Consider the following 22,653-nt stretch of genomic DNA (forward strand, 5'->3'; position numbering starts at 1 on the left):
CTCAGTGCAACAACCAGAGACAATTTTAGGGGATCTGTGGAGAATGCCATCTGTACACAGAGAAAGAACTGGGTAGTTTAAACAAAGACTAAAGTATGGCATCTTCAAATTTTTTTATTAAAAAAAAGTGTCTTCTGTACTACATCATTTTGCTATCTCTAATATTTGATTTTCTCCTTAAGGAGATGATTTCTCTCCCAACACTGCCTTGCAAAAACCAAAAAAACTAAAAAAACTACAACAAAAACAAAAAAATCACATTCAACTGCGATCAGTATAAAGCATGGAAACAATGTAAAGACTAACAGACTGTGGGGGGAGGGAGTGTTCAATTTAAAACCTTAAAAAAATGATAGCTAGAAACTACTATTATACAGAATTAGAAAACAAATAAAAAATTAAAGAAAACAATATGGCCTGGGAGCTGTTTTGCACCCCTGACTCAGAGCCCGGACATGTGACTTGGTCAAGTCCAGATACCAAATCGTGATCATGGCACATGGGAGAGGGCCTGGACAAGGGTAAATATCCTCATTTAAAACCTCATTTTAGGGGCGGCTAGGTGGCGTAGTGGATTAAACCACCGGCCTTGGAGTCAGGAGTACCTGGGTTCAAATCCGGCCTCAGATACTTAAAAATTACCTAGCTGTGTGGCCTTGGGCAAGTCACTTAACCCTGTTTGCCTTGCAAAAAAAAAAAAACAAACCTCATTTTAAAAGGGGAGGAGAAAGAGGAGTCTGCTAACTCCTGGTAGAAAGGGCAACGGGGATGCCAGAGAGGTCTTCCTGAAGCAGCAAGCACAGGCCATGCCAGACAAGGTGACTAAGCGAGCAGCAGCAGTTAGGCAAGGAGGGCTGGGACTTGACCTAGATGTTCACAAAGCATCTCCTGCTATTCTTGTGGGTGAACAGCCAGGGGCCAATGATTCAATGTCAGCCTTGGCAGAGGTCTCCAGTGGAGTGTCCCAGGACCTGCCCCTGGCCCTGGAATCTTTGGCTGAAGGGCCAGCCTGCACACCCCCACCAATAGGTGCCACAGTCAGGATCGGAAAGATTCTTGCCAGGTTCGTGCCCCAGGCCGAGTGCAATCTAACACGAGAGGGCTAAAGTCTTGCTCAGTAGTAACAGAAATCCACTTCACAAGGGCATGACAGGAGAGGCCCAAGCACAAAGTTGTTTCCCATAAGTAAGGTCAAAATGGGGACACCATCGGAGGCCTCAACCAGGGGAGAAATCTTACTGTCACCTGCCCCTGTCAGCCTTCTAGGGCCTTAGAGTCAGTCTGGCATACCAGAATTCAAAGACAAACAGGACATAACCAGTAGAGAGAAGACTCAGGAGCCTCTGAGGGAGGTCCCGAGGTCAGTCTTGTACTGCCCTGGAGGCAGACTCATTGTGGCCTAGGCCACCCCAGGAGGTCTTCAAGCACAAGGCAGGACAGTACTGTGAGGGTCCCTCTTGTGTATGGGTGAAAGCAGAGGGTACGGAGGCTGCCAATCAATGCCTTCCTGCCCAGCCTCAATCCTTGGCCAGTTAAAATACAGAGCCAGCTTCTGTAGGCTCCTGTATGAGGCTGATACACAGAGTACTTGCTTTCCCAAGTGGGCCATGACCCCAGGACAAGAGCCAGTTTTTGGAAGAAATGCCCTCAAAGTGGCAAAGGACTAGTCCATGATGGCAGAGATGGAGGAAACTAACACCAAGGAATGCCAACCCTCCTGCTAGAAGGGACCTGGCCCTGACTAAATAACTCACCACTTTAGCAGTCACTGGCCAAACTCCAAAGAGAGTCAATGAGGAAAGAAAGGTCCCATGGGGTCTCCAAATGATGGCTTGCAGATGCCATCTTTGTCACAGACAGGAACTAGGGAGTGACACCTCTAAAGGGATGGTGGCTTGGACATGTCTGAAGGCAGTCAGGTTCTGCCTCTGATCCCCTCAGGATACTCAATAACTTGGGCTGCCAAGTCTGCCCACCCTAGCTAGGAAGGCCCAAGTCCCGGTAGGCAGAGGCCACTTCATAATGAACCCCAAACACACACACACAAGAAGAGGGGCACCTACCTGCACAGCTTTTGCCTTTGGCCAGCAGCCACTGATCCAACTGGAGCTCCATGCATGATAGGCCCATGAGCATCATGTCCTGGGAGATAAAAAGCAGAGTGAGACCTGGTGACCAGTACATGATGTACAAAAACCAGGGTAGTCCCCTGGGCAGAAAAGGAGGCCACAGATAGATGGATGGATGGACAGAGGGAGAGAAAGACAAAGGATGGACAGATGGATGGATGGAGAGATGGATGAAGGAATGGAGGAATGAATGAAGGGGAGAAGAGACAGATGAAGGGATGGATGGAGGAATGGGAGGATGAAGGGATGGATAGAGGAATGGGGGGCTGGACAGAGAAACGAAAAGATATATGGAGAGATAGAAGAATAGAGGAAAGGAGAGATGGACAGACAAATGGAGTATGTCCATGAGAACTAACTCACCTGGAGACAGGCCTTCTGCCCTGCTCAGCCCAGGCATCCACCCCAGGGCCCCTCATTCCTTCATCCACCCCATTTGGTTGCTCTCTTTTCATTTCTGAACGTGCCCCGTCCCAGAAGGAGAAAAAATGGAACCAACTGACCAAGGACTCCCTGTGTCTGACAAAATGTGCCATGGTCTACGTCCTGTGAGGCCCCACCTAGAAGGGAAGGGCCAAAGGAGGTGATGCCCTGTCCCCCCTGGAGCTGACACTCAAGTGCCCTGCCCAGTCCCAGCCAGGCCTGACCAAGGGCCCTGCTTAATCAATACCCATGACTCCTTCTCCCTTGCTCTTCACACTCTCACACACAGAGAAACACCCATATATACACGGACGGCCCCACACACCTCCCAGAGACCCATTCACACATGGGCACATACACATATTCACAGAAACACACACTGATATCCTCACAAGACTCATTCATACATAGACATCCACACTCACCCTCAGAAACACACCAGCTACACACTCATGCTCACACCCACTCTCCCACATACACTAACTCATCCCCATGTATGCTAAACACTCTCATACTCCTTCACACTCACACACAAACTCCATCCCACAATGCCCCACTCACAGACCCCAACATGCTTACACTCACATTCACACACACAGACATGTACTCAGGCACATGAAAACTCAAACACCCAGTCACTCACTCAGCCCCACCGTGTTCCTCCAGTGGCACCGGGGTACCTCCTCAGAAGGCACCAAAGACCCACTGCTGGAGAGACCAGGGCAGAAAGTGGGGGTGGGGGCCCATACTAGCCCTGTGGTTCCCTGTGCTCGTAAACAAAGGCATTCAGGACATGGGAGCCAGGGGGAGACCAGAAGAGGCTGGAGAGGGAGAGAGGGAGTCTGGGAGGCTGAAGGAATGCAAAGGGACAAGATGAAAACTGGAGTATTTTGTGTGTGTGTGTGTGTGTGTGTGTGTGTGTGTGTGTGTGTGTATGAGTGTGCAAGTGCATCTTCATAATAGTGTGAGTGTATAAATAGATGTGAGAATACATGTATTTTGAGTGTTGTGTAAATGTATATAGGTGTGAGTGCATCTGGTCCCTCTGCATTCCTTCGGCCTCCCCGACTCCCTCCCTCTCTCCCTCTCCAGCCTTCCCTGGTCTCCCTGCAGCTCCCATATCCTGGATGTCTCTCTTTACACTACAGGGATCACAAGGCTAGTCCCCCTCCCTGGCTCTCCAGCACTGGGCCTTTGGTACCTTCTAGGGAGGTTTTCCAGGGGCACTGGAGGAACTCAGTAGGTACTTAAATGTTGATTGGCTGCAGGGCCCAGTTGTAGTGAATCTCAAACTATATTACAAAGTAATCATTATCAAAACAATGGAGAACCAGCGTCAGTAGAACAGATTACTTACACAAGACTGAGAATTCCAAAGGGCTCAGTTTTGGGGATAAGAAATTACCATTTGAGGAAAACTAGAAAGCAATATGGCAGAAAGAAGGAACAGAGCAACATCTAATATCATATACCAAGTTAAGATCAAGGGGCAGCTAGGTGGCACAGTGGATAGAGCCTAAGCCCTGGAATCAGTAGGACCTGAGTTCAAATCCAACCTCAGACACTTAAGAATTGCCCAGTTGTGTGACCTTGGGCAAGTCACTTAACCCTATTGCCTTGCAAAAAAACCTGATAAGATCAAAATGGGTCCATGATTTAGACATAAAATTATAAGCAAATGAGGAGAAGGAAAGAAATTACCAGTCACATCTATGGACAAGAGAAGAGATCATGATCAAACAAGATATAGAAAGGACTACAGGAGGTAAAATGGACAATTTTATTTAATTAAATTAAAAATGAATTGCACAATCAAAATCATTGCAACTCAAAATTACAGGAAAAGTAGGAAACTGGGGAAGAAATCATGGCAGAAAAATATCTGATTGAAGTCTCATTTCTCAAGTATACAGGAATTGAGTCAAATTTATAAAAATGAGATGTTTCCCAATTAACAAATAGTCAAAGAATATGAAGAAATAGTTTTCAGGGGAAGAAATCAAAGCAACTAATAGTCAAATTTTAAAATGCTCTAAATTACTATTGATTAGAAAAAAATAAATTGAAGCAACTTTGAGGGATGCTCTCTACACAACACTCAGATTAGATAACATGACAGAAGAAGAAACTATCAAATGTTAGAATGGATGTGGAACTACAGGACATCATTGTACTGTTGTGGAGTTGGAAGTTGGTTCCCCTTCTGGAGAACAATATGAAGCCATCTCCAAAAGGTTCTGAGTTGTGCATACCCTTTGACCCTGAAATACCACTCCTAGCTCTGTATCCCAAAGAGATCATAAAAAAGGAGAAAGGACCCACAAGTACAAGAATTTTCATAGAAGTTCTTTTTGTGGTGGCAAAGATTGAAATTGAGGGGATGTCCAACAATTAGGGAATGGTTGGACAAGAGACATATGTTTGTGGTGAAATACTCTTCTGTTCTAAGAAAAGATAAGCAGGAAACTCTAAGAAAAAGCCTGGGAAGACTTGCATGCATGGAACCAGAGTGAAGTGAGCAGAGAACACCAGACACTGGACAGCAATGCTGCACAATGAGCCATGGTCAAAGACTTGGTTAGTCTGATCAAGACAATGATGAAAACTGAGTGCATACTGAAGCAGACTTCTGAAGCTACTGACTTCTTGAACTGGCCTTTTTGGAGGAATAGGGATAAGACAGAAATTTGTTCTATATGACTACATATTTGTGACAGGCTTTCTTTCTCTAGCCTTACTAGCTGGGGGAGGGACATGGAGAGGGTTTGGAGCCAAAAAATAAAAGGAAACTGATTTTTTCTTTTAAAAGGATAAAAAATACATGATTCAAAATTAGGAAAAAGCCAATTCCCACTGATAACTCTGTCAATGGACAGTTCTCAAAAGAAGAGACTCACTAACTATAACTATATGAAAACATTTTTCTCCAAATCACTGATAATTGCAAACATTAAAATTAAAAGTTATTCTGAACCACTATGAATTCACAACCATCAGAATGGCAAAGATGGCCAAAAAAAAAAGAGAAATACTAACCACTGGAATGACTGATGTTTATCCTTTGTTCTCGGAGAAGCCCATGACATTGGGGAGGTGATACCATGACAAGCATATGAACTGGATTGGAGTGAAGGAGGGCTGTGCTAAGTCACCAGCCTCACTTTCTCCTCCAGAGAAATCTGGCACCAGTGGACAGATATGGATCAGGACAACTGGAAATGATCCTGGATGCCAGGCAATCAGGGTTAAGTGTCAAGTACCTGAGGGTAGATTTGAACTCAGCTCTTCCTGACTTTAGGGGAAGTGTTCTATCTGGCACTAGTGGTAGAATGATAGTAATAGTTGGAGGAGTTATGAGGAAGCACCTAAGCAATAAACTCCCTGAAAATAAGAATGGACCAAATAGGAGTCAATGACTCTGTGAGACAAGGAGGAGTATGCAAAAAAAATCAAAACTGAAAAAATACAAGAAAATGTGAAGTATTCCCTAGCAAATACAATTGCCCTGGAAACAAGACCCAGGAAAGAGAATTTTAAGTTTTACTGGATGATTTGACTGATAGAATTAAAAAAAAAAAAGAGCCCAGGCATCATATGCCAAGAAAATTGCCCAGGGAAAGAGGAAATATAATCCACTGGATACCTCCAAAAGAAACACCAAAATAAAAACCGTTCAGAATAGCCCAGTCTTTCAAACCCAGAGTTCCAGGTCAAACAGAAAGGACCACCAGGACAGCCAAGGAAGCACCATCAGGATCACACAGGATTTGATAGCCACCACTAAGCAGGGGCAGAGAGCTTGGAATACAGTGTTTCAGAAGGCAAAGACTGTAAGTTTATGAACAAAGATAATTTACCCAGCAAAACTGAGTATAACTCTACAGGCAGCTAGGTGGCACAATGGATAGAACACTGGCCTTGGAGTCAGGACAAAGACAGGAGCTCAAATCCAGCCCCTGACACCTGGGCAAGTACTTAAACCTGACTGCCTCATAACTGGGGCCATCTCCAGTCATCCTGATTTGTATCTAGTCACTGGACCCAGATGACTGGAGGAGAAAGTGAAGCTGGTGACTTAGCACAGCCCCCCTCATTCCAATCCAATTCCTGTGTTTATCATGGCCTCACCTCATAGATACTTTGATCTTCTTCTAGAACAAAGGACAAGCATCAACCCTACGGGGGGGGGGGGGGGGGGGGGGGGGGAATAGATTCCAAGTATTCCTGCTGACAAGAACAGAGCTTATCTTGACATCTGCATTTGACCTTCCCAGATGTCAAGAGAAACAAAAAACAGGGAAAGATGTTTAAACAGGGATAAACTAGGGGCGGCTAGGTGGTGTAGTGGATAAAGCACCAGCCCTGGAGTCAGGAGTACCTGGACTCAAATCCAGTCTCAGACACTTAATAATTACCTAGCTGTGTGGCCTTGGGCAAGCCACTTAACCCCATTTGCCTTGCAAAAACCTAAAAAAAAAAAAAAAAAAAAAAAAAACAAACAGGGATAAACTGTCTATATTCACAAATAGAGAGAGGATGCATGAGTTTCCTAAGAGCACGGTCATCATCATTAGGGGACACAGAGGGTGAGAAAGCCTGGGAGGGTGGATCTATTATGTCCTGATAATCTTAAAAAATTGAAGGAGAGAAGAGGAGGAAGACATCTGGGATTGGGGTGTACAAGTAGACATCCATAAAAACAAGGACAAGTGGGAGGAAGTGACCAACGCTAGAACCTCCCTCTCCTCTGAACTGGTCAAAGGAGGAAGAAATATGTACACAGTGGGAGTAAAAAGAGGTCAAAAAGAGAAACAGGAGGGAAAGTGGAGATGATTGATGATGATGATGATGATGATGATGATGATGATGATGATGTTTGTCCTTCATTCTTGAAGAGGACCCTGACATTAGGGAGGTGTTCGGTGGGGGGATGGGGGCTGTACTCAGTCACCAATCTCACTTTCTCCTCTGCAGCCATCTCAGTTCAGGGACCAGATAGGAACCAGGACAACTGGAGATGGTCCTAGATGAGAGGCAATCGGGGTTAAATGACTTGCCCAGCTAGTAAGTGGCACATGTCTGAGGTAGGATTTGAACTCCCATCCTCCTGACTCCAAGGGCAGTGTACTGTCCAATGCACCACTGCAGTTGAAAAGGGAGAATTCAAAGGAAAAGAGGGATTGAGGGAGAGAAGAGTCCTGAGCAAACTAACTCAGGAGGTACAGAAATACTGACAGTTCAATGAATAGCAGACAAGAATGGAAACCCAAGCAGTGCCCCAGGGAGGGGGATGGCTGAGCAAGTTATGCTCAATAAGTGATTACTTTTCCTCTCTTTCTCAATTTGGGGGTGGTGGAAGAAGGATGAGATGGTTGATCTTTGCAGATTGAAAAAATTAAATTAAAAAGAATCAAATCCTATCAAGGAGCACATGGAGGGAGCTGAAGATCTCCAGTGAGCCATTAACAGCCACCTGTGGTGCCCCAGGACTGCCAAGGAGACAAATTACCCTCTTCCCTATCTCCCCACCCCCAAAGACAGAGAGTAACTTCAAGGTACAGAGTGAAATGTCCTACAGGCCTTTGTTTTGTTTGACTATGCACTTATTCTGTTCATTCAGTCTTAATTTCTAGTGGGATGGGTAGATTTGTATTAAAATTTCTTAATTGTAAAAGAGTAAAGAAATTTGCTTTAAAAAAGCAAATTGTAAACAGTGAGATAAAAATAGAGGAGAAAAAGCCCGGGAACTGGGCCACCAGTACCCATGACTCATTTTGGTAAAGCACAGGAGCAACAGGCATAAAGAGAGGGGACACTTGGGAAAGTCACTGTCTCCGGGAGCTTGAGTCGAGCTAGCAGCCTGGCAGAGATGGTAGGGTCAATGCCAAGCTCCTTTCAAAAGAGGCCTAAGTGTGCCTACAGCTGTCAAGGAAATAGAAGGAAAGAGGGAGAATAAGGTGCAAGGGCAAAGGGGAACAAAGGGGAGAAGAGGAGAACAAAGGAGACAGAGAAGATAGAGGGAGGGGAAAGAAGGGGAAGGGGGCCAGAGAAGAGACAGAGGCAAAAACAAAGATGTGGAAGAGAGAGAGAGAAAAAGGCTGGGAGCTTCCAGAGGAGAGACAAGACAGGAGAGGGTCAGGTATAGTTGGCAAATGGAGGAGAATCCAGACAACTGGACAGAGACTGGATTGCCGCAACCTTCTCCAATGAGGAGGAAGTGATCCAGGGCCAGGTCGAGGCAAAGCAGAAAGAACAAGCCCAGAAAGACCCAGAAAAATGGCGTCAGAGAGGCTGGTCAGCTAGCTCTCTCTCAGCAGGCTAGGTCAAGGAAGGTGGGGCCTGAGGGGACACTGTCCGGTGCTCCTACCTTGATGTGCTGGTTGCTGCAGTCCCGGAGCAGAGGGTTTGGCAGGCCACTGCTGTGCTTCCGCCAACTGCTATAGATGCTGAGGACCACCTGGCCCAAGCCCGGGGGCCACTTCACCAGGAACTGCAGGCTCATCACCTTCAGGTACCTCATCATCAGCTCCAGGAGACCACCGTTGTTCATGTTGTCCAGGAGAAACTGATGTACATCCTGCTGCTCTGAAGAGACCCCGATCCCCCTCCAACGTCAGGGGAATCTCCCAGCTGGCATCATCTCCCTGAAGCTGCTCAGGCCCACCAGACAGCGGGATAGAGTCCCTGTCCCCAGGGCCCAAAAGACAGCAATGCTCCCTTACCCAGCCAGTTCAGCAGCAGACCCCAAAGTCAGTCAGCCTGCAAGGAGGGAGGGGCCCCAGGCTAACCCAGGAGGACCCAAACGTGGAACTTGGAAACCACTCAGGAGAGCCAGGTCAGCAGGGGGTCAGACTTACCTGTTTCCACAAAGGTGGTAGAGTCAAAGGATAGTCTATGCGTGCCCACGCTGGGGAAGTTCTCCTGCTTAATCTCAGACTGGACCTCATAGGTACTGCAGGGGTCATCCTCTTCCTCAGGGTCCAGTTTTCTTAACCTGCCCAAATACATCCCGGGAAGCCGAATCAAGAGGGAGGAAGTCTGACTCCTCCAAACCGACCCTAGCTGCCACTGCTCTCTTGACACAGGTCGGGATTGGGACCCTCTGGGCTAAGCCCCTGGGTCCAGGGGTCCTGGCTACCTATGTGCTAACCACCCTACCCAGGAGGAAACCATCAGCCTGTTGTCCCTAAGACACCTCTCCTCCCTTTCTTTCAGATCCTTGTGCTCCAAAGGCCAGGCAGTCTCTCCAAGACCAACTCCTGGCCCAGCTGCCCAGGCCCTATGGGCTGGACACGGGCCTAGTGGAGGGGGAGGGGTACCAGAGGCACCTCCACCATGGAGGGTCAAAGAAGAATCAGCCCTTCCTCCCCAGAGCCAGGGCTCAGCAGAGAAATATACTGATACCCAGCATCCACATGAAGTCTTGCAAAAGATTTCCACATCAGTCATATGGAGGGGAAAAAGAAAGACACAAGTCAGCCCCCCTCTGTGCTGAGTCCGTCAGTTTTCTCTCTTTGCAGGGGGAGGGGGATTGTCTTGGTCATCGAGTGGCTATTTCCGGGTATGACGATCTCCTAGTTCTGTCCACTTTCCCTCACCTCAGTTGACTGAAGTCTTTCTATCATTTCTTCTGCCTGTCACTTCTCACACTGTGACATTTCATCACATCATCTACCACAATGCATTCAGCCAGTCTCCCCTTGATTCCCAATTTGTCGCCACCACAAAAAGTTGGTACCACCCTTCAGTCACCCTCTGCCTTTTTTCCGTTGATCTCATAGGGACACAGCCTGAACGGCAGTCCCGCTGGTCAGAGGGCGTGGATGGGATGAGTTCACCACTCCAGCCACAGTGCATCAGCGTCCCGGGTCTTCCATCTTCTCCCACAGGGATCACCTCCCTTCTCTCTGATGTTAGGTGGGCCCTGGGCTGCTTCCATTTGCATTTCTTGAGGCCATAGTGATGGAGGCCATGTTTGGAGCTGACTCTCAGCAGAGGAGCTCCTTTGGGGGGGGGGGGGCTCTGATGATGGCCCAGGGCTGACAGGGTTGACCTTAAGGCTGCTCCTAGTCCTGGAACAACCTAATTTACCCAGGAGTCTGGCCTAGCTCCCCATGACAGAGGAGCCTTTCATGTGACCACACACAACAAAGTGTCACCGAAGCATGCAGGAAGCACTCGTCCTGACGGGGAATGGTGGCCAGCTGGCAGCTCCGGACCCTGGGGCCCTTGGAAGTCACTGCTTGACCCTCCACTTCACTACCCCCCCCCTTTTCTGGAGAGCCAGGTCTTCCAAGGGCAAGTTATGGCTCAATCTGCTCCTCACTGCATCCCCACGACAACAGCCCCCATCAGCTAGGGGGGTGGGGAGTGAGGGGGTGGGGACATGGGCCAGAGCTGGAGGACACTCTGATAGACCAGAGACAGAGGCTAAGATGGGGCATCACCCCTGACTTCCTCCCACCATAGTCAACCCAGCCTTCTCCCACAAACTTCCAAGTCTGTCCTCTGGACCAAGGAGCAACCTATGTTGGCACTGCCCTCAATGGAGCCACCATAGCTTCTGGACAGGCTGAAGCCCCCATTCAGGCCAAGGAGCCCCTGGGGCCCCCTCCACTCACTCACAATCCCTGTCCCCTCTGGCTCACTTCTTCCTTTGGCCTCTCTCTGAACAGATGCTGGGTCTGATGCAGCGAGACAGTTGCCCCCCCCCCAACTGTAGGGCCCTCCCTCCTCTCTCATCTCCCTGGCACTCAGCGAGGTCAGTCCTCCTCAATCATCTGCTATCTCTGGGCTTGGATGACAGACGCTAGCTCTCTGTTGTCCTCCTACGTCAGGCGCCCTCCAAGGCTGGCACCCCAAAGTTCCCCAAGGACAGTGACTGCCTTGTTTTGGACAGAAGGCCAAGCTCACGCCTCCACCACCCAAGTGGTGATGGAGGGGGAGTACCCAGCAGGCACTTGGTGGTCCTTCTTGACCGACTGACCCCCTGCAGCCTGCAAGGGTTCAAGGTTGTCACCCTGGTCTTGCCAGCTCTCCCCAGGAGGGTGAGCCTCCCATCCCCACAGTCCATCCCTTCTTCAGGTCACCTTCAAGTCCCTTCCTAATGACACAGGGCCCACAAGGTACACGCAGGAAGAAGAGCCAGTCCCCCAGGAGGAATCCATCCTACCCAAGAGAACACTGGGGCTTAAGGATCCCCACAAAGCCAGCCCCACCCCCATCTTCTCTCTTCTCAGGTCAGTGCCAGGAGCCTCTGGGCAGCGCTTCTCCACACACACACCCCCACTGCCAGTGGGGCAGACAGATGCCAAGAGCACTTCCCTGCCCCAGGAGTAGGGGCCAGAGGGCCTGGGGCTGCCCACTCTGCTCCCTGCCCACCCGTCTGGCCCCCCTACCTAGGCGGCAGGAATTTGAGCAGCAGCTCCTGAAAGTCCACCTTCTCCTCCTTCTTACACTTGGTGTTGCGGACACGTGCAGAGCGCCTCTTGGCCGTCTCCCCACTCTCCTCAGCCACCGGCCGCTTCCGCTTGACGCCTTTCTTGGATTTATCCCCCCCGGAGGCATCCCCTGCACAGCAAAGCCAGAGGTCATAGAGGTGGGGGTGAGCATTTGGGGAGATCCGGTGTCTTCCCCCTCTGTCTAAAGTTCCACCCTCTTGAAGGATGCTGCCAGGTCCCCTCCCAGCTGGAGCTACCACAGCTGCAGGCTGAGGAGCCCATGTGGCCCAGTCCCTCCCCCCACCACATTATTCCTCTCATCAAGTGCTAATCAATCAGGGAGAAACTGGGAGCCCACCTTGGTCCAGGGGAGACAGCAGATTGGTGATAGGTGGCCCGGCCTTGGCAGGTCCCAGAAACCAGGGCTCTCAAACTTGGTGATCCATCAACACACACACACACACACACCCCCATATTAAACACTCACCACAAGTACCACATACACATCATATATAACCACACACTGTAGACACATTTACACACACACACACACAAAACCCTAGCTGTGTGACCCTGGGCATGGCCCTTCACCTAACCGAGCCTCAGTTTACTGCACTGTCAAGGAAGGTCTTGACTTACAGCACTCTATCACAGGCACCTCCTAAAGTGCTTCAGAAATGTGAGTTGTGACTATTCTCCAGAAAGGAGGGAGATTCTAGTCCAATGAGGACTGAGGAACCCTCCCAGCCCTGGGGGCTGCTTCCAAAGGACCCCCTGCCCACCCTCCATTGGCAAATGGCCAACCCCAACTCACCTAGAGGAGCTACCGCCTCCAATAAACTCTGATTGGGGAGAGAGAAACTAGGTGCCACCGTGGTGTAGGGGAACAGCGGCTCTGGTGCCGAGGCCACAGCAGGGGATGGCAGGGGCACGCTGATGGTGGTGGAAGGTGGGGCAGGGATGGAGAGCGCGGTGGGATCTCGGTACTCAGAGAGCTCAATTTTCCTGCCCAAGCTGGGCTGGGGTGGGTCGCAGGAGGTGAAGTGGGCATAGGTAGCCAGCAGGCTCTCCCCAAGGCATTTCCACCTGGACGACAAGAGGCAAAAGCACAGATGTGTTCCTTCGTGGTCAGGTTCGGGCCTCAGGGTCGGGCCCAGCAGGGCCACCCCAGACCAACCACCTGAAATTGGGGTGTTGGGAAGAGAGACACCTGCAGCTATCCCACAACCAAGTCAGCCCCCGGGGTTCTGAACACCACAGCAAAGGAAAGAGATAGGGCAACCTGGGTCCCAGTCTCACTCCCCTTCCTTCTTTTTCCCCCACTGATGTGCAAAGATAGTTTTCTACACTCAACCTCTTGCAAGCTGCAGAGGTCCACACATCACCCCCTTCCCTCCCCCTCCCCCGGGCAGTGAACAATCAGCAATAGGCTGCACATGTCCAGTTGGGTTGAGCACATTTCCCTGTTAGTTATGTTGTGAAAAAGGAATTAGAACGGGGGGGGGGGGGGGGGGGGGGGGGGGGGGGGGGGGGGGGGGGCAGCAGAATGAAAGAGAGAGAAACAATAGAAAAAAGGTGCACGAAGGGAACAGAGCCAGGGGCAGCTAAGTGGCACAGAGCACTGGGCCTGCAGTCAGGAGGGCCTGAGTTCAAAATCAGCTTCAGACATTTAATAATTGCCTAGCTGTGTGACCTTCAGCAAGTCATATAACCCCATCACCTTAAATTAAAAAGAAAATAAAACAAAGCGAACAGAGCTGGCTTTGCTCAGCCTTCAGACTCCAGAGGCTTCCCTCGCTCTTGATGGTGGCCAGCAGCCTTTGAGCTGCCCGAGGAGCCATCCTCTCTGGTCCGAGACAAGGAGGAACAAAGGGCAGGTTGGCCTATGGTCCTCATGCCCCCAGGGAGCTCCAGACAGCCTCCTGGGAACCAGGCAGCACTTGCAATTCACCCTCACCATCCTCCCTCAAGGAGGGGTCCATAGCAGAGGCAAGCACTGAGGTGACATACAAGCCCTTCTACCTCTCAGATGCCACCACTGAACCAACAGCAAGCCCCCCAGGGAGGAGGGACCCCTGGGGCTCGACCACAAGACCCTTGCTGAAGCTTCCTGACAGAGGGTTATGTGAACCCCATCTTCCAAAAGAATGGGGTTGGCAAGAGGCTCCCTCATCACCTCGGTGGTCAATGGGGGGCTTCTTCATCACCCCAGGGGCCTCAGCATTTGGGATACAGAGAGGGGCTCTCTCAAAGGGAGCCCTCAGCATCTGGGATCAGTTCCTCAACTCCCACTTTGATTCTGTCCCCCATAGTCCAAAGGTCTTCCCCCACCTACCTTCTGGTTAAAATAAAAACAAAGGAGTCTCTAGCCTCAGTCTGCCCAGACCCCTCCCCCCAAGACTGCCAAAGCCACTGGGGCACCCAGGGCACCCCACTCAGGACCTACGTGAAAAAGGGGAGGGGCTGAGACAGATGGAGGGCCGCCTCCTTCTCGCGCACCAGCAGGGCTTGCCTCTTCTTGCGCAGGTCCAACGCCTCATCGATGATGGCCTTTGTCTCCACAGCACTCACAGTCGCATCATGGATTGACATGTCACTGGGACCCAGGCGTTGAAAGGAAAGACCAGCGTAAGAGCTTGGCATGGATCCCTTTGGGCTGCCGCAATCTGGCCCACAGCCAAGGAGAAGGCACAGACCATGACTTCCCTGGGTGTGTGTGACTGCACTGACCCCACCCTGGCTTATTCAGAGCCACTTTAGTCTTGGGAAGGGGTCCTTGGGAATGACCCAGGAAAGCCCAGCAACTTCACCCACCACAAGCCTTGCCTCCCAGACTCCTGGGGGAGAGGGGACCCCATGCTCCAAAGAGATGTCCAGCAGAGTTGGCAGGGGTGCCAGGTGACTGGATGGGGACTGACCACTACCCAACATGGGGAAGACATCAGGGTTGGAGGAGGGGGGAGCAGAGGGTCGCCTCAGAGTTGACATGGTTACCCCAAGAACGGGAGGTCAGAGCCAGGGGACTCTGGTGAGCGAAAAGTCACTGAGGCTGGAAAGGCATTTGGAGGGGTGGGCACTCAAGTCAGGGATGAGAGGTTGTGAGGCAGAGACACTTTAGCCAATGCAATGACCAACAGGCACAGAAGAGCACATGTTCAAGGCAGGGCCTGGTGGCCTAAGGAGCCAGGCTCTGCAGCAAGGGATGGGAGAGGGGAAGGGAGGGTAGCCACTCTAGCCAGAGATGGTAGTCAAGGGGGTAGAGGTACCATTTGAGGAACATGCGCAGAGAGTCCTTGCGGAGGCAGGGCTGCTCCTGGAAAATCTTCTCCTTTAGTACCAGCCCCTTGCTGTACCTGCAGTCTTTCTCCAGGGCTTTGCAAATGAAATACAGACCCGCTGGCAAAGACAAAGAGGAGAAGGGATGGTCAGGCCCAAGACACAGAGGATCACCACACACTCCAGCCCCGGGGACCCAGTTGTTGCTCCAAACACCCAAGAAGACCAGATGGCCCCAAGAGGAGTGGACATTTTCACCATCGGCAGCCAACTTGCCTACTCCAGACCCTTCACTTCCTGGCCATACCAGGAAGGCCAGGTTCCAACGATAAAATAAGGTTTTCTCCTAAGACAGATTGTGGGCTAGACCCCTAATGGAACCCTTGTACCAAACACAGACTGCTCCTAGACTTCCATAACTAACAGAGAGGGCCAGCTCCAGAACAAAGGCATGAGATGGGGTTGGCACCACCCCCACTTCTCAGCCTGGGCTGTGTGGAGGTTTCAGTGAGAAGGCATGTGGCAAGAGCTTAGCAAAATGGCTGGCCAGCACACAGAAGGTGCAACATAAATGCTTCTTCTGGCTCACATAGCAGGCACTACATAAATCCCTGTCTTCCCCTTCTCATTCTCTCTTAGATGAGATTAAGTTTAAAAGTAATCACAACTAAAACCTCAAAAGATTCTGGGGCTTTAGTGGGACCAGACTGAGGAAGCCAAGTGGGATGAGGGGTCACTCGTCCAGTAATATGTGAACTTTTGGGCTGCAGGCTGGGGAAGGCAGCAACTCCCTGCTCCTCTCACAGTTCTGTGAGGGAATCTTTGAGCCTTGAGTCAGGGAACACTGGGTCTAGTTTTTAATTATATTGCTTTCCTATGGTATTACAGTGCCTAAATAAAAGGAGAGAAAAGAGGAATGTGTTTCCCTAGCTGACTGGTCTCCCACTGACCACTCCCCTCCCTGGCCCCACCGCTTCCCCTCCCTTACACTCCCACCCTACCCCACCGCAGCAAGCACAACCCTGTGTCCCTTCCTCAAGTGTCACTGCCTTGATAAAAGGCCAGTCACAACAAGACCCTCAGAAGTCCAATGCTAGGGGAGCTTCTTCCACCTTGACTGAATATCTGACATTTGCCTCCCTCACTAATGCCTGATGCCCTTTGCTGCTGACCAGGTGGACTGTGCCCAGTGAAAGACAGGGAACTCACTACCTCAATCATCATCTTCTGCTGTAGCTGAGAAGGGTGAGCCTTTAGAAAATTGTCTGTTGGGATGTAACAACCTTACAGAGCTGCAGGGTGCCTGAGTATGCCCCCTCTTCCAGTCTATGCTCTCGGGGTATCTGGCCCCTTTCAGAGATAGTTGAGGTTGCCCAAGAAAATCCAAGCCCAGAAATCACCTCACTGAAGAGTCCTTGGGGGCCCAGGATGACAACACCAAATCACCCTCCAAGGCAGCCCGGAAGTCAGCATATGTCGTATGTAATATTCAAATGTAGAAGGTCTGTCTTAAGAACTCTCAAATTGGGCGGCTAGGTGGCGCAGTGGATAAAGCACTAGTGTACCCAGCCAGGTGTTCCCATGAACTATTTGTGTCCAACCTTTGGTAGAGCATTCCAAGTTCATATTGGTCTGATCAGCCACAGTCAAAAACCCTGTAACTCTTCTCTAACATAAGAGATATCATTTTAGTCTTCTTTGGTAACAAAGAACAAGAACCAACAAAGTCAGCATGGGCCTGCCCCCAAGCTGAGTGCTGGGAAAAACAAAGAAAGCACCCGCAAAAGTCCACCAGCCTTGAGGATCATGTCCTGCTAGTCATATGCAGCAGGGGGAGGAAGATGTGGGATCCTGGGCAACCAGCACAGGCCTCTCAAGAGGCAGGAGCAAGGAAGAGGGAAGAGTCTACCAGGTGTGGGGCACTCCTGCAGGACCAGGAGTTCTGGGCCCCCCTCTCCTTGGGAGGGCACTGGCAAGGTAATGAGGACAGTGAAAATCCTCTAGACCCACCTCCTGAACAGAGCTGATAGAGGAAGGGGGAGGAAGATAAATGAGTTACCTATGGAGGAGGGCATGGGCTTAGGAAATCACAGGAGGACACTGAGTATGCCACCTCAGGCTTCAGGAACACAGCCTTAAGACACCCAGGACCCACTGATATTTCAAATGCCCCTTCCAAAGACCCAGGGTCTGGTACTTAATGCATGCACGTTACCCTCTCCCTCCCCAGAAGGGGCTGGACTCACTGGTATAGTCACCAAGCGTGTACAGGACTGTGATGAGGTTGTCCAAGCAAGGCCAGTGGTCAGGATTGCAGCGGAGTCCCTCCTCAAAGGCATGACGGGCCAATGGGATGTACACCAGTCTCAGTGCCACACGACCAATCTTGTACCAAAGATTGACATCTGTCGAGTCCAGCATCACAGCCTAGAAACATGCAGATATGATCTAAGCAGAGCATTCTGGAAAGGGTCTGAGGGTCTGGGAATCTGCCAAAACTTCCTGAGTCTACACATCATTTCCCACATCTCCCTCAAGGCCCAAGGAAAAGGACCTCTTGAATAAACTGTATTACTAAAAGAACACCAGGTCCTTTCCAAGAAAACCAGGGGCAAGGCAAATACGTCCACTGGAGAAGAGAGTCTTTTGTGCAGAAAAAGCAGAAATCACAGCAGGAGAAAGGAATGATGGGAAGGAAGGAAACATGATTGAATAATGTCCTAGGCACTGTGCTAAACACCTGACAAATATCATTTCACCTTTACAACAACCCTGAAAGGTAGGGATTATTGTTGTTCCATTTTATAATTGAAGCAACTGTGGCAGACAAAGGTGAAGTGACCTACTCAGAGTCACTTGACTACCAAGAGTCTGTGACTGGAACTCTGGTTTTCCTGACTCTAAACCCAGGGCTACCCTGCACCACTACCTGACCTCATTAAGTGGAGCATTTCCCTGGTTCACAGACATCTGTCTTAGAGGATAATGAGGTGCAAGATGAACAGAAAGGTGAACTGGGTGCTTGATTAGGAAGGGTTTTGAATCCCTGAAAAGGGAGTCACTTGAGGTTACTGAATGGGGTGGGGGTAGGGGAGTGATATTATCAAACCTGAGTTTTAGGGAGATCTCTTTGGTTCCTAAATGGAGAATGGACAGAAGTGGGAAGAGGTTGAGGCAGGCAGACTCCCTCAGCAATTACTACAATAGTCTAAGTGTGAGAAGATAAAGGTCTAGTCTACAAAGGTGAGTGTAGCATCAGAGGAGAGATGATGGAGGAAGGTGAAATGGGCCAGAGATGCAGAAGAGGTGAAAGTGACAGGCCTTGGCACCATACTGGATCCAGAAGGGAAGACAGTGAGGAGTCTGAGATGACTGCTAGGTTGAGATCCTGAGGGACTGGGAGAATGAGGATTCCCTTGATAATGACTGGAATGTAGGAAAGAGGAGGGTTTGGTGGGGAAAGACAATGAGTGGTTTTGGACTCACTGAGTGTAAGATGTCCACTGGATGTTTCAATTGGAGATAGATGAAAGCCAGTTGGGAGATTTGAGATGGGAGGTCGGCAGAAAGGTTGTGGACAGGAAAGATAGATTTGAAAGTCACCAGCACAGAAATGGTCATTCAATCCCTGGGAGTTAATGAGAATACACAGAAAACAGGACAGGGAGAAGAACAGAAGATTAGAGGCTATGAAATGGAGAAGGATGGAGACAGAGAAGGAACGGTCAGAGAGGGAGAAGAACCAGGAGTGGAGGAGTCTTGTACCAAAGACTGACATCTGTCGAGTCCAGAATCACAGCCTAAACTCTCCTAAAAACTCCTTAAAAACACAGCATCACTCTCCTTAAAAAAAAAGAGAGAAAAGAGGATACAGAAGGAGAAAAAGGACGCACAGAGGCTACAAAGGGTCAGGGAGGATGAGGATGGAGAAAAAGTCATATGGATTGGGCATGTAAGAAACCACTGGTGACTTTGCAAAAGGTACTTCTGAGGGGGCGGCTAGGTGACACAGTGGATAGAGCACTGGCCCTGGAGTCAGGAGGACCTGGGTTCAAATCTGGCCTCAGACAATAATGACTTAGCTGTGTGGCCTTGGGCAAGCCACTTAACCCCACTACTTTGAAAAAAATCTAAAAAAAAAGGTACTTCTGGTGAACTGAGATCAGAAAACAAATTGTATAGAGTATTAAGAAAGCATGAGCTAATGGTTCACTGCCAAGGGGATGGGGGAGATAAAGGAAAGTGGTAGAAAAATGTGGAACTTGAAAGCTTGCAAAAGGATGAATGTGGAAAACTATTTTAAGGATAAATATTGAAAGGAGCAGCTAGGTGATGCAGTGGATAGAAGTACTGATCCTGGAGTCAGGAGGACCTGAGGAAATCTGAACTCAGCCACTTAAGACTTACTTAGCTGTGTGACCTAGGACAAGTCACTTAACACTATTGCCTTGCAAAAATCCAAAAAAAAAGGATGAATGTTGAAAACTATCTTTGCATGTAATTAGAAAAAATTTTTAAGTGAAATATTTTTAAAAAGCATGAGATGAAAGGAAGTCCCTGGTGTAGACACCTTTTCCAAGGAGCTTAGCTACAAAGAGCAGAAGAGAGACAGAGGGATCAAGGAAAGGTGTTTTCAGGATGGGGAAGCCTGGGCAGATAGGGAGGGGAGAAGGCAAGTTCACTGTGAATGACTTCCATTTTTTTTCTAAAATAGGAGGCAGAGTCTCAGATAAGAAAGTAAGAAGAGGGGGAACCATGGGAGGCTCAAGGGGTTGAGAAAGTGAAAGAGGTGCTAGAAAGGGCAGGAGAGAGGGAGCTGATGTGAGAGGCAAAGCAGGACAGCCCTGTGGCAGAAGGGGCCAAGTGAGGTGTGTAACATCTCACCCCAAAGACAGGAGCCCAGTACAGGTGATTATGGGATGAGGGAGGAGAGAGCTGGAAAAACAGAGAGACTCATGAAAACGTGAAGGCAGAAGCCTCTCCTGATTCTATTTAGGGCCATGGAAAACAGGACAAAGGATAAGAAGATAGAATCAGGGAGCCCGACGAAGCAATTCAAGGTAAAGCAAACTGATACAGAGAGACGGGACTGGGTTGGGGGGGATAATGTGGGGAAAGGCAAAGGGAGGAACAAGAGGGGGAAGAGGTTAAAGGAGGAGGGGGCAGGAGAAAAGGGGTCTGGGAGGTGACTGAGGGGTGGGGGGGTCCGAGGAGGGGGCAAAGGAGGGGGGAGGAGGGTAAGGAGAGAGGTGAAGGTGACAGGTGAGGATAGTGAGGAAGTAAGATTGGAACAGGTGAGGCAAGGCTGGGGAGGGAGTTGAGGGTCAAGGAGAGGAAGCTAAACAAGGCTGTCACACCACTTAGAACTGATCTAGGATGGACAGGGAGCAAGGAGATGTCAACAGGGACTCCCCCATTCACAGAAAGACAGAGCGGTTCATGCCCTGCATCCTTCTGCCTAGGCCACCCAGGACGAGAAGAGGAGAGCAGCAGCCCCTGCCCAGCTTCTCTGAACTTCAGGGGTCAGGGGAAAACGGCTTCATCAGAGCAGGAAGCACCTTGCCCTCATTAGGATGATGGGAAGGTGGGAAAGAGCTGTCCAGAAGAGAGAAGCAAGGACTGGACTCCTGAGGGGTTAAAAAGAGGCTGGCGGTGCCTCTTAAAAGAGGGAGTTGAGCAGGGCAACCAGGTGGCACAGTGGATAGAGCACTGGCCCTGGAGTGAGGAGGACCTGGGTTCAAATCCGGACCTAGCTGTGTGGCCTTGGGCAAGCCACTTAACCCCATTGCCTTGCAAAAACTTTAAAAAAAAAAAAAGAAGAGGGAGCTGGACTTCCAGAGGAAGAAGCTGTTGCATCTCTGGAGAAGGGCACAGCCACATTGGGAGAGCCTCAAGGATCCTCCAAGAGTGCCCAAGAGAAGCATGACAGAAAACTGTCCAGTCTCATGGGAAGGAACAGCAAGTACCCACATCAAGAGGCCACCCAAAGGAAGCCAAAATCAGCCTCCTATGAGGGAGGACACGGCGGGTGGGATCTGGGAGTGAATGGCTGGCTCCCAAGGAGGGCTGAGGACAAGAGTGGGCCTTTGAGATGAAATGTCATCAGCCCCATGGGACAGGTGAGACCCCTGGAGGCCCTGGTGGAAGAGAACAGATCGTGGCAACAATGGTTTTCTAAGCTGATCTGCATCAGGCTTGGTCCAGCATTTGCTTAGCAGCCCCTCAGATGCCCAGACTCCCTCTAATGGTGGGCACTGCAGATGAACAGACTCCAGGCCAACGCTACCTCCAAGTAGAACTCCATGGCTGTTTCCAGGTCATCCCGCTGGGCTGCCAACTGGGCCAGGTTTTTATAGGTAGAATATTTTAGCATCAACCCAGGATGCTTCAAGCCCTCTCTCTCATCACCAGACAAAACTGCCTGAAAAGACAAGGAGACACACAAAAGTTGAATTTCCCGACCTGGTGACCTCGGGCCCATCCCTCCCCCCCCCCAGACCCCCTAGTCCCTTCTGTAGGGTCACATAGAATGAACACCCGAGGCAAGCTCTGAAGTCTCACCCACAGCCTTAACGCACTTGCTCTTCTTTTCCCTCCTTCTTCCTCCCCAGTCCTCTCCACACCTGTCTGACTCTCCCTCTCTCTCCCCATCCCCTCCATCTGTCCATCAGTCGTCTGTCCTTCTGCCTCATCACTACAACAGAGAAGCCACAAATAAATGTCAAGCTTTCCCTTGGGTTCAAATAATTCATTTTGCAAGTACAGGACAGTAGGGAGGGGGCTTTGAGAGCCATCTGAGAAAGATCTGGTCATGAGGAGATTCCTTGGGAGGAACCAACAGTCTCTTGATGGTAAATGAGCAAGAGTGTAAGGAAGACAAGGGTTTGAGCAGGGTCCTCATCACTAGGGTGTTAAATAACAGGAGGGTCAGTCTATAGAATACACACACCATAAGCCCACCAAGACCCCAACAATAGGGGAAGGAGTCAGAGTAGCGAGTGGGGATATGGCCCAGAGCGAGGCAAGGGCCAGCAGTTCACGGGATCCATCAAGCAAGTCCCCGGACCTGGATACAAAAGGGCATCACTGACAAATGAGAGGAGGAGGAAGAAGGAAACTGCTCCTCCAATGCAGGGCACAGCCACACAAGGAACAGATGAACAATTTGCCTCCCATCCCATGGAGCTGAGATTAGAAGGTTAACTAAGAACAGGTAACTGGGAGAAATCCTGATGAGTTGCTCTGATAAAGGCCTATTTTCCAAGCAAGATAAGAACTGGATTCACATTTCTCAGAGTCCAGCCCCCTCCCAAGGGAAGAAATCCAGGCTCTCAACAGTCAAAGGAAAGGATGCTTCAAATCACTACTAATCAGTCATTAAAGTT

General features: G+C 50.0%; 2 protein-coding genes across 3 annotated transcripts in view; one reads left to right on the forward strand and one right to left on the reverse strand.

The window, feature by feature from the left end:
* The window catches only part of LOC141497082 (uncharacterized), an 857,774-nt gene that overhangs the window by 399,308 nt on the left and 435,813 nt on the right, over nucleotides 1–22,653 (forward strand). The gene's annotated exons all lie outside the window — the stretch shown is intronic.
* Nucleotides 1–22,653, reverse strand: part of CABIN1 (calcineurin binding protein 1) — a 93,547-nt gene that overhangs the window by 62,475 nt on the left and 8,419 nt on the right. For both annotated transcript variants that reach the window (XM_074199662.1, XM_074199664.1), the window contains exons 5-13: nucleotides 21,555–21,689; nucleotides 17,515–17,695; nucleotides 15,259–15,388; nucleotides 14,439–14,588; nucleotides 12,807–13,078; nucleotides 11,951–12,122; nucleotides 9,410–9,546; nucleotides 8,920–9,137; nucleotides 2,064–2,142 (exon numbers count right to left, since the gene is read on the reverse strand). In XM_074199662.1, coding sequence (XP_074055763.1) covers nucleotides 2,064–2,142; nucleotides 8,920–9,137; nucleotides 9,410–9,546; nucleotides 11,951–12,122; nucleotides 12,807–13,078; nucleotides 14,439–14,588; nucleotides 15,259–15,388; nucleotides 17,515–17,695; nucleotides 21,555–21,689 — 1,474 coding nt within the window. The remainder of the gene's footprint in view (nucleotides 1–2,063; nucleotides 2,143–8,919; nucleotides 9,138–9,409; nucleotides 9,547–11,950; nucleotides 12,123–12,806; nucleotides 13,079–14,438; nucleotides 14,589–15,258; nucleotides 15,389–17,514; nucleotides 17,696–21,554; nucleotides 21,690–22,653) is intronic.

Source organism: Macrotis lagotis, chromosome X (genome assembly GCF_037893015.1).
Source record: "Macrotis lagotis isolate mMagLag1 chromosome X, bilby.v1.9.chrom.fasta, whole genome shotgun sequence".
NCBI classification, from domain to species: domain Eukaryota; kingdom Metazoa; phylum Chordata; class Mammalia; order Peramelemorphia; family Peramelidae; genus Macrotis; species Macrotis lagotis.